At 41.1% G+C, this 10,972-nt stretch overlaps 2 protein-coding genes across 5 annotated transcripts; one reads left to right on the forward strand and one right to left on the reverse strand.

Annotated features, from left to right (window-relative positions):
- The first annotated feature begins 1,706 nt into the window (after nt 1-1,706).
- LOC131664614 (vesicular glutamate transporter 1-like) lies at nt 1,707-5,775 on the forward strand. Of its 2 annotated transcripts, none has more exons than XM_058935863.1 (6): nt 1,707-1,760; nt 2,287-2,643; nt 2,708-3,182; nt 3,837-4,156; nt 4,227-4,471; nt 5,420-5,775. In XM_058935863.1, the coding sequence occupies exons 1-6, from the start codon at nt 1,748-1,750 to the stop codon at nt 5,549-5,551; spliced, it is 1,542 nt and encodes a 513-aa protein (XP_058791846.1). In that variant the 5' UTR covers nt 1,707-1,747; the 3' UTR covers nt 5,552-5,775. The 2 variants fall into 2 exon arrangements, with proteins under 2 accessions (XP_058791846.1, XP_058791845.1); XM_058935862.1 differs by lacking the exon at nt 1,707-1,760 and adding an exon at nt 1,907-2,132.
- A 19-nt stretch (nt 5,776-5,794) lies between these two features.
- On the reverse strand, nt 5,795-9,058 carry LOC131664613 (arginyl-tRNA--protein transferase 1). 3 transcript variants are annotated; one of them, XM_058935858.1, is made up of 9 exons: nt 8,655-9,058; nt 8,191-8,317; nt 7,989-8,119; nt 7,478-7,914; nt 7,217-7,378; nt 6,880-7,035; nt 6,628-6,800; nt 6,302-6,563; nt 5,795-6,239 (listed from the first exon to the last, which is right to left on the reverse strand). In XM_058935858.1, exons 1-9 carry the CDS (start codon nt 8,749-8,751, stop codon nt 6,096-6,098), a joined length of 1,689 nt encoding a protein of 562 aa, XP_058791841.1. In that variant the 5' UTR covers nt 8,752-9,058; the 3' UTR covers nt 5,795-6,095. The 3 variants fall into 3 exon arrangements, with proteins under 3 accessions (XP_058791841.1, XP_058791844.1, XP_058791843.1); XM_058935861.1 differs by lacking the exon at nt 7,217-7,378 and having other exon boundaries at nt 5,797-6,239; nt 8,655-9,057; XM_058935860.1 differs by lacking the exon at nt 6,880-7,035 and having other exon boundaries at nt 5,797-6,239; nt 8,655-9,056.
- Nucleotides 9,059-10,972: the final 1,914 nt, after the last annotated feature.

A 10,972-nucleotide genomic window follows, 5' to 3' on the forward strand; every position in this document is an offset into this window, starting at 1 on the left:
TTTATTATGTCATATTTTTTTGTCACGCTGTAAAAGTTATTTGACCATTGACAAACGATGATTGTCGACGTTTCATTCGCTCTTATCAAGAGCTGATGTGAGATGTTTCATTTTTGTCGCGAGCTTTCGTGATTAGAAAAGAAAATTAAATGAACAATCGCTACATAATCATGCAGTACGTTGCACTCGTCGCAAAGAAAAAAAAATCATCTCTGCAAATCTCTAAGACGTTTGATAGATTTATGCGTGTCGCGACTGCACTGCACTGTACAAAAAATTCTCTTACGTGGTGTTCTTAATCGTCAAAGCTTAATCTCTTATCTCGAGAGAGTTGTTTTTAAAACCTAGTCAACGCTGTTTTATGCTTCAACGTATTATCTAAAATACGTTACGTTACGCTTTTAAGTTTCAACGTATTATCTAAAATACGTTATTTTTCCGTGCAAACAAGACGCTCAGGTTGCTTGATTTCACCAATAACTTTCTTAAATTTCAACGTATTCTGTAAAATACGCTATTTTTCTATTTAAACGAAACGTTGAGTTTCCTTCATTTAGATAAAACATATCTCGTTCTTATACATTTTGCATCAAGTTAAGATAATCGTTATTTCAGAAATTGTATTCGTCGTGTAAATGCCGATACAAATACAAAAATGAAAATACGGCCTTGAAAACTTACGAAAGGAACGAGTCACTCTTACTCAAGCCCAACATAACTAATTGACACAACAATATGATTGCAAGACGCATTTCAATATCAAGCTCAAGTTTTTAATAAATGACCAAACGGCGAATTTCGAGCTGTTTCGGAATTTCATTCGACGCGTATGTATATAGTCACTGAAAGCATTTCCAACGTGCACTCGTGTAATTGTTATCAATACGATTTGCAAGAGTAAATATTACAAGCATTTGCAAAATAAAAGAACGCATTACGGCACGGCAAGTGACTTTATTCTACACGAGCATCATGATTTCGAATAATTACATTGCACAGCAAAACTAAACAAGAATAGCTGCGGCATACACAATCGGCAATCAGTCCCGCGGAGTCGCGTGACTTTTCGCGAAAAAAAAGGAAAAAAAAACAAAAGATCTTCTTCGGCGACGTGAGTCTCGAAAATTGCTGGCTTATTACAGCGCAGTGATCGTAAAAGCCGCTTGTTTTCCCGACTTCCGATCGCCGTAATACGCCACGACAGGGACGCGCTTCAGGAAGCTCTCCGCACGCTCGTTCGATATTTTACCAATTCGAGAGCGTTTTCTCGCGACTCGGCTTTACACGCTGTCCTTTATTCATTTACTTATTTTTACGATTCGACAGAACGAAGAAAGTAATTAGAGACAATGGGGGGGGGGGGGGGGGCGTTTCGTCTCGCAAATAAATCCCTCATTTTCGGCAGGCGTGTCGAGGCCATTGTTTCGCCTAGACCGTAAGGCATTAGAGGGAAATCGTCGCGCGGGATCGAGCGATCGAAGAGGAGAGGCAAAGTACCCGAGCACAGATTTTACGATGGTCCATAATAAATCCATAACAAATCCGGCGAAAGTACCTTTCCCTCTGCTGGGCCCTTACCATTCATCGAGTGACGAGGGTGCCGCCCTCGGCCGAAAGCCTCCCCGCGGGAAAATTACGCGGCAGAGGGCCTGCGTCCACGGATATATAAGGCAGCCCGCTTGAGGCCCCCCAGCAGAGTGCGAAAATCCTCCTGGCAGGACGCTCGTGCGCGCGGCAAAATCCGGCCATGTTCGTCCAGAGTAAGTGTTTCCCCGGTTTCGGTCGTGTCGGACGCCACTGGCATATTCATCGTCGCCGATAGTGCAGTGTCCTCGGCTGTTTACTCGTGTGTGTGTGTGTGTGTGTCTGTCTGTGCGCAAATCAACGTCGCTTGTGCTTAGGTGCGTTATTGCGCGCCGATTGCATTCCTAAAGTTCCGAGACGTGCGCGATCGGAGCGAGCTTGTCCCGGCGTCATCTCGCGCCGCACAGTAGTCGGTTGGCATAGCAATGCCGCGTTCCGATTTTTCAACATAACCATATTCCGTTGTCGTCGTCCTTTGACGAAAATCGTGATCGCGATCGTGACAATCTCGGACGCGCTGAGCATGCCCGACATCTGGAAGTTGTTGCGTAAGTGGTCGCGCGACGGCGGCGAGCTGTATTTTCATTGGACGAAATCGGGCGTGAGCCTCGAGAGCCGCTGCCGATCCTCGCGGAAATAGAAAGAGAAATTTGCGGGCTCTCCGCACAAATGGTCACTGGTTCGTTTTGTTTGTCTTTGAAGGATGGATACCGGTGCGCGCGATAATCTGCGTCATGATGTTCACGGCTTGTTGGACGTCGTACATGTGTCGGCTGCAGATGCCCATCCTCGCGGTGCCGATGATCCGTGAGAAGGCCGGGGAGGCGGGGAGCGCGAACGCCTGTCAAAATTCCAACGGTGACGGCGGAGCCGCGGGTTCCAACGGGGATGTGCGAAGGATCTGGCAGAGCACCGACGTGTTGATGCACGATATCGTGGACGAGCAGTGGAGCCGCCGATTGAGACGTCAGGACGATGCTGACGATCACGCTCATGAAAAGAGGACAATGACCGAGTGGTTCACGGGTAATCCCTTCGATTGGTCGCCGTCGCTCAGAGGTACGGTCGAATCTTAAATTTAAGAGCGGACGACACTTGTTACCCATCGTCCTTTGACCGTCAGGCCAGTTGTTGGCCGCGTACGCATACGGAAACGTACCTGGCAATCTGATCGGCGGTGTACTGGCCATCAAGTTCGGTCCACGGCAAACAATTCTATGGACATCGGTGCTCGCTGCAGTAGTGTCCCTAGTGAGTCCGCTTCTGGCAAATGTTCACTGGGGCTTCCTGATGGCAAGTCGTGTTATCGTCGGCTTGACCGGCGGAATAACCTTCCCAGCTTGTCACACTCTCGTTGCCAAATGGGCACCACCCGACGAAAAATCGCGATTCGTGTGGTCATTGCTCGGTGGGACCTTTGGCACGATATTCACTTACCCAATGATCGCTGCTCTTGCGGAAAAAATCAATTGGGAGAGTGGCTGGTACGTACCGTCGCTGCTGTTGCTGTTTTGGTGCTTCTTTTGGTGGCTGCTGGCTTACGACTCGCCAAACGAGCATCCTGGAATCACCGATGAGGAAAAGAATTATATAATCTCGTAAGTAGTTTTTGGAGATACCGTTAGCACTGTTGCTATTGCTTGACTGCCTTGCTTGATTGCTGAATGCTTTACATGCGCGCCCTTACATTGACTTTGATCGTTGCATCGCTATTGCTTGGTTGCTGAACGTTTCGTACGCGCTTCCTTATTTAAACTTTGCTTGCTGCATTGCCTACTACTAACTTGTTGACGGTGCGACTTTGCTTTTTGTATAATTACTCCTTGTTTCACTGCTTGTTTCGCTGCTTGTTGCACTGCTTGTTGTACTGCTTGTTGCACTGCTTGTTTCGCTGATTGTTGCACTGCTTGTTGTACTGCTTGTTGCACTGCTTGTTGCACTGCTTATTGCACTGTTTGTTGTACTGCTTGTTGCACTGCTTGTTGCACTGCTTGTTGCACTGCTTGTTGCACTGCTTGTTGCACTGCTTTTTGCACTGTTTGTTGTACTGCTTGTTGCACTGCTTATTGCACTGTTTGTTTCACTGCTTGTTTCGCTGCTTGTTGCACTGCTTGTTGTACTGCTTGTTGCACTGTTTGTTGTACTGTTTGTTGCACTGTTTGTTGCACTGCTTGTTGCACTGCTTGTTGCACTGCTTGTTGCACTGCGTGACTAGATTAACTGCATGTTCGCTAACGGTTCTCTATTTCCAGATCGCAAGCCGGCACTGTGCGCGCAGAGAGGCCAACGTTGAAGGAAACGCCACTCGGAGCGATCTTCACCTCGATACCGTTCATCTCGCTGATCATCTGTCACTTTGGCAACTTATTCCTGCTGTTCTTTTATCAGAACTCCATGATGCTATATCTCACTAAAGCGCTCGGCTTTCAATTGACGAAAGGTGGCTTACTCGCGTCCTTGCCGTGGTTCGCTCGAATGCTCTTCGGCTTTTTCTTCAGCTGGGGCGGTGACATTGTCAAGCGCAAGCAGATCGTGTCGCTGACCGCGTTTCGCAAAAGCGCTATGATATTCTGTAAGTAACCATGACCCCGACGACGATGAATCGACCGACCGAATGTACCTAATTTAATTTTTTGTTGTAGCTCACTTATTGCCAGGAGTCTGCCTGATCATCGTCGGCTACGTCGGCTGCTCGTTCGTCCTCGCCAATACCTTTCTGTTTCTAGCGTTGGGATTCAACGGTGCCGCGAGCATCTCAAACTTGTCGAACAATCAAGATCTTTCGCCGAACTTTGCGGGCTTTCTGTATGGGATCATGAACACCGTTGGAACGACTACCGGGATGATAATTCCACCTATGGTCGAGGCGATCGCCGGCAAACACAATGTAAGTATATCACGATTTTCCTCGAGCATACATCTGTTCGCTTTGCACCAAGCTTGCTGTTTCATTTAGTGATCACGGATGCTTTGTACTACCTGCATCCTGAGGATATTGAAGTTCAGGGTGCAGATGATACAAAGTCACTTGTGCTCGCTGCTAACACATCGATTTCGTTGCTGCTTGCTACTTTCGCTCATGGATATGGTTGCTCACGCGAACGCAATGCACCCACCGCTGCTACTCGGTAATACGGTCAGCGCTTGCGATTCGCATCGACCGCGCCATTGCTTTCTAGTAGACATGCATGCCGCGCTGCGAGAAATAAAGGCGCGGTACTAACAGATACTGCGTTGATAAACAAAGTTTGGATACACCCGCCGGCACTCGCCGCTCGTGTATCTGTTTACAAAACGTACGCCAAATTCGCCGACGTACGAGACTGCGTAGATGTAACTTAGTACCAAACTGTGCCGTTCGGTACTAAACCGGTGAGGAATAGCTTCTTAGTATGAGCTGCACCCCGCATTCGCGCATCTGTTCATCCACGCTTTCTTACGCGCCCGGCATTCGAGTACCTGCCACTAAATGTCCATACGCAATGTAACCACTAACACTGAAAAATACAGATACCAGATATAGCTCGTACAATGTTCACCTTTGACGTTCATAGTACGGGTTTATATGTGGTATTTGCGTTTTTCTCATCATCGCAATGCTTCGCTTGTTCGGCCACCATCGTTATCTAGAGAGGTTTCCATTGAAAGGCATACCTCGATGGCCTCTTCTGGACCGTGCTACGATGATTTATAACTATTCATAGTACGGTCGGAAGGCACCATTTATGATTGCCAATGCTTCAGCTTCACCGGCTGCCTTATCAATCATCGCTTTACACATTGAATTTTCTTACGTTTTCTCGTGCAAAATCCACGATTTTTCTTACTATTGTAGAATGCGATTGAACAATGGCAAATTGTCTTTTGGATCGGCGCAAGTGTTTGCATCGTCTCCATGATTATATATATACTTGGAGGAAGTGCACAAATACAGCCGTGGAACGAAGGCAAGAAGCCTCGAGCTTGAGACAAGTACTCTTTCATAATTTATGTTTTAAGAATAATTTTGTCGTGTAAATTGACATGTGTGCGTTTCGGTGAATGAATATTTTGTTATGTTAGTCTGTAGTAATGAATTGTAAAGGATCGAGCAAAATTGCACTGTTGTCATTTTCCATTGTGATATATAAATTATACATTGATGCTGTTATAGAAATTAATGTTTTTTTATTTTACGAGTTAGCAGGGATAATTCATGTAGTGAAGGTTAGTTCATCCAATATACATATATATTTTTAAAATAATTATATTATTTTTTTCATACTTTTGTATCTACATTTAATTTGTCATAATTTAACAATTCTTTTTTAGCAAATATATTATTTGTATTTTTGTAATATTTAGTAGTACGTTTGATTTAAAAACGTTGGTGTATGAATGGATGCGAGTATAACATTTGCATCGACTTCTTTTTATATTAATTTAAAATTGAGTGACGCGTTCACTACTTTAGAAGCAATCATTAATATGAATGTATAAGTTGAGCTCAAATTTACATGACCTTGAGAACATCAATCAACGTAATATAACATTTGTAAAGCGCAAGTTTTACCGACTAAGGAAGAATATTCTATCAGGTTATCTTTGATGTTTTTATTGAAATTTATTCTAAAAACTCCATAGGTATACGTTTTCTTTTCGTACAGGATTGGGACCTATTAAAAAATATTAATAAATGTTATATCAATATATTAATTATCGCCAATAATTACGCTACCTGTTGAATATCAACTACTCCATCTTCATCTGTAGCAGATTGATCTTCATTCAATCTACTGTACTTTGAAACGTCCAACTTTGGTAAACATTTATCAATATCATACCATACATAAGTTTCTGGGCAAAGAAGCTTAGATGGACGCATCTTTCCTTTGTACCTCATTTTCGGGCACGAATGGATGTAATAGCCCATATAGTAATACTTTAAGTTTGGAGCATACTTATTCAACTGTCGCGTTAAAAATACTTCTCGTAAAGAGCTGTAACAAAAATGATTATGAAGTGAAGCAAACTTCAAATCAAATTAACGTTTTGATATGATACCTAAATGTTCCTAATGATAAATGAGCATATGCTGGATCGTAGAAAAAATAAACGCTAGATACACAAGACGGCAATATATCTAAAACGGCCACTGCTATCAGAGTACCATTGAGCCAGTACTGCTCATGGAATGACCCATATCCTTGAGGCAGATCACCATCTGGTTTCCATTCCTGTACAAAGTCATGGTAACATGAAAGTATTTTTATTTCAATCACAACAACTCAATGCATAATAAAGAGCAAGGTGTACCTGCAATGGATTTTTGATAAGAAAATCAAAGAATGCGCGTTTGTCACACTCTTCTGGCTTTTCTTTGTGAATCGTCATTTGATATTTTTTAAAAAGTTCTGCACTTTCATCTAGAGTATTTAAAAATTCATCTGACAATACTCTTATCAATTTTATCTGATATAGAAACAATTGATTGTTTTGTATAAGAATTATAATGAAAGTTTATTAGGACTGAATTATTACTTTGACGAGTCCACTTTGCTCCAAATATGCATTACACTGTTGATAAGTTTATGAATGACTGTATTAATTACAGTACATTAATGAAGAGCTTACAACCAAAAATATTAGTTACCCGCAAAGGTGACTTTCCCATAAATCTTGAATACCCTTCTTGAGTTAGTCTTTCTAACCTATCGTGGTGAATAGTCAATTGATATTTTTTATACAGTTCAAAAGATTCTTTTTCACTGCTCTTGTAACTATCACTTGGCGGTGATACTCTGACTAATCTTAACTTAAAATTAAAAAAAGTTAAAATCAATATTAAAATCACTGAATTGGAGCAAAGAGCACTGTCTACATTATAAGTTTGTATGAAAAATTAAAATCTTACCTCTAATTTGTTTGAACATTCACTAATCTCCTTAAAGTAATCTTCTAAAGTTTTCTCAGTATTTTGAGGCTTAGTTTTACTTAGAAGGGAGTCTACTTCTCCCTGAGTTTTCCCTTGGGCTAATAGTTTCTTTTGCTTTCTTTCTAGACGTAAGAGTTTAGCTTTTTTTTGAGGTGCTCTGTTTGGATCAAAAGTTGAACAACTTGATTCATTATTGGAAATTTCCATTGATTGAATCGGTGAATTATCAGCACTTTCCACCAACTGTTTCTTTGTACTTGTACTTGCACTATCACTTGAAGTTGACTTAGTATTATTTAAATTAGTACCTAATCTACTGCTAAGCTCTTCTGATACAGAAGTTACTTGCATTTTAGGAGCATTTTTTTCTGCTCTTTCAGCATACTTAGAAAATTTTGGCACTTCCATATTTCTATCTGCAAATATCAATTACATTAACAAATTGCTCCATTATAAATAAAGATATTTATGAAATTAATGACTTCGTTACCTATATCATCGTCACATTCAATCGGACTAGCTTTTTCTTCATCTTTTGACAATTCATTTTTGAGGAACTTGATCACTCGTTTCAAAATTTTTTTCTGTGACTTAGATATTTTGATATTCAATGCCTCACACCTGAAAGAAAATATTAAATTGAAATAATGATTGAAATTCAATTTTAAGATACACAATATATTAGATCTTACCTGATTGTATAATGAGGGCAGCAGGTCACTTTCATCATAGGTTTGTAACAATAAGTGCCACTTCTTCTCCATCCTCTATCTATTAAATTTTGATAATGTTGAACTGATAATGCATATGCAGTCATTCCTGAAATATTTATATGGATTATACTTAATTTTTTTTTTTACCAGTAAATTCAGCAAAAAAGTTCTACACGCTTCGTAATTTTAGGAATGGTTCTCAACATATATTTTTCTAATTGTTAATATTACTTGTATTGATTAAAAAATTACTTGAACTATTGTGCACAATTGAATATACGGAAATAAAGAGATTCCAATTCAAAATTTACATGATAGTTGATTTAATAGAAAATTTACATAAAAAAATTTCGATTCTATACGTATGACTGAGTCGAATCAATTTATTTAATATTAAAGAACAAAAAGAAATTGATAACAGTAGACATTACAAAAAATCCTACCATGACTGTAACCAGTGTTGGTGCTATGACAATATCCACATCGATTTTTTTCTAGTTTCGAGTGATACTCGATAATGCTGTACAAGTTCTTGGACATCACGCGACAGCACAGACTTTACAAAAATTTTAGCAAAAACGAGGTTATACGATTTTAGCGAGCGTCGCTCCTCAAGTGATATTCTTCCTCGTGAGCTGCCGCTATACAGAAGATACCTAACCTCGCTGTTGCGGCAAAAGCTTTGACTGATCCTTTTTTTCGTTTAGTTTCACACTTTTTTACTTTTGTTTTCCGCACTTGCACCATCGCTCGGTCGGCACTTGTACATATTTTTCACTTTTTTTTCTTTTCCGACTAAAGGTTGTCAATTCTTTTTTTCCCAATATGGCACTACAGCGTTGCCACTGAAAAAATATCTCCGAGGGTCCCTAGATATTATTGCACTATGTTAAGTGGAATAATTTCAAGGAACCTTGAGAGAAATTTTTTTAACGGCAACGCTGCATAGCAGACTTGCAAAATTCTCACACCGGCGGGAGTTTTTAAACTTATACTTGTTTGAATCCGTGATTTATCTGAAATATTAGATTGTTTATTAGAAAAAATTAAAACGAAAGTAAATTTCTACAATAACTTGCGGTGGTTCCACCTTAGGACGGGCCATATCCGTATCACGTTGGAGCACCATTAGAGATTTCATAAAATTGATATCTTTTCTTTCAAAATATTTAATAAAAATAATTTTATATTTGACTGCTCGGTCAGAAATTAAGTTATTCACATTTAACAGTAAAAAATAAAAAAAAAAGATTTTTTTCACATCGCTATTTTCACGATTTCGTCTTTAAAATGCGACAATTTATCATGTTTTTCTTCAATATCTTTTTTAAAAAGTTCAATGACCTGTACATTTCTTTTCAGATATCAATTTAGAAGTTGTATTGGGCAATAACACGAAATTCGGTGGAGTAACTTTAACAAAATCAAAATATCAAGATAGTTAATTTTTTTTATTAATACAAATTTTACTTATATTTTGAACTATGCATAAATGTTTTAATTGAAAAATTGTTCTATTTATTATTACTCAAATACATCAAATTAAAATTGGTATTTACGTTAGAAAGTCAGCATAGTAACTTATGAAATTAACGATCTTTTCAGGCCAACAGGTAAAGAAAATTAGAGATAAATGTCTGAATCGCATGCCGAGCGAAAGCCTTTCTCAAATTTTAGTATAACATCAGCATTGAAAGCGAATTTCCTCTATCGGGTTGCTCTCAGCGATATTCGGGAAAGTTGGCTTTATAATTCGCGCAAACAGGCGATTTCTCTGCGTGGCGTTTTAAAAAGCCGCAACTCCATCAAGACAAAAGCTCCTGCTCGAGCTTCGCACAATAACCGAGCGCCCAAACAATGCCCGCTTTATCGCCCGACGCGCGTTTCAACTTTTATTTCGCCGTTTATTTAATCTCGTAAATGAAATCTCGACAATGCCACGAGGAAAGTAAGTTTGCGCTGAGCGGGTGGGTGGGAAGGTCGCCTCGCCAAGGGAGGAGGGGGGTCGCAGCACAATTAAAGCTTTAGAACGACTGTATTTCAAAGCAAGGCGAGAGTACTTTTACAGCATCGAGTTTATATTCCTTGTAACAAGCCTCCGGTTACTCGCGCTCGCAATTTACAATTCCAGCCGTTGTCGCCGCAAGCGCAAAAGCTCGCCCGGGTAAACAATGGCCGTCTTGTATTACGAAGTCCCAGCCGTAGAAAGCACCGAAGCGAGGTACACGCGGCGACAGGAGCAGAGGCAAATAAATAAATAAATAAAGACGGGACAGAACTGCGCGGCGTCGTTGCGTAAGCACGCTGACATTGATCCGCGGCGCCCGAGAGGGAGACAGACGCACACGCGCAGCCGACATTTTCATGAATGAAAGCGAGCCCCGACGGCAACAGGCGTCCCTATCCTCTATGGCACGCGTGTGCGCCCCGATCGATTCCTCGTTGGCGCCAGGACTATTACGCGTAGCCTTGGAAACCTGGGACCAACGCGCGAACTCTCGTCCTTCCGTCCGTTCGGCGACTTGCGCGCAGCTTGCGTGCTTTTTGCGCGTCGCGCGACCACCGACGACGCCGAGCACGCAATTGTTTTCCTTTCCTCGCGATTCTAATGGACACTGACAATATTTACGCTCGATGAGAATCAGCCGCGGGACGCGCAAACCATTCGAAGCGAAGCATTCTAGATCCTTCCGCGATATATAGTTTCATCCACTTGGAAGAGAGATCCGAAGATCGCACAACGCAGTATTTGAACGTAAAA

This window comes from Phymastichus coffea, unplaced genomic scaffold (assembly GCF_024137745.1).
Source record: "Phymastichus coffea isolate CEN01 unplaced genomic scaffold, Cenicafe_Pcof_1.1 PCOF00044, whole genome shotgun sequence".
NCBI lineage: Eukaryota > Metazoa > Arthropoda > Insecta > Hymenoptera > Eulophidae > Phymastichus > Phymastichus coffea.

What these genes read in the sequence shown, in the direction of transcription:
- LOC131664613 (XM_058935858.1), bottom strand. Translation starts at nt 8,751, where the DNA reads ATGTCCAAGAACTTGTACAGCATTATCGAGTATCACTCGAAACTAGAA. An exon ending in CAACACTGGTTACAGTCATG is followed by an intron (nt 8,318 to 8,654) that starts GTAGGATTTTTT and finishes TAAATATTTCAG; the next exon opens with GAATGACTGCATATGCATTA. An exon ending in TTATCAAAAATCCATTGCAG is followed by an intron (nt 6,801 to 6,879) that starts GTACACCTTGCT and finishes GACTTTGTACAG; the next exon opens with GAATGGAAACCAGATGGTGA.
- LOC131664614 (XM_058935862.1), top strand. Translation starts at nt 2,108, where the DNA reads ATGCCCGACATCTGGAAGTTGTTGC. An exon ending in CAAAAGCGCTATGATATTCT is followed by an intron (nt 4,157 to 4,226) that starts GTAAGTAACCAT and finishes TTTTTGTTGTAG; the next exon opens with CTCACTTATTGCCAGGAGTC. An exon ending in CGATCGCCGGCAAACACAAT is followed by an intron (nt 4,472 to 5,419) that starts GTAAGTATATCA and finishes TTACTATTGTAG; the next exon opens with AATGCGATTGAACAATGGCA.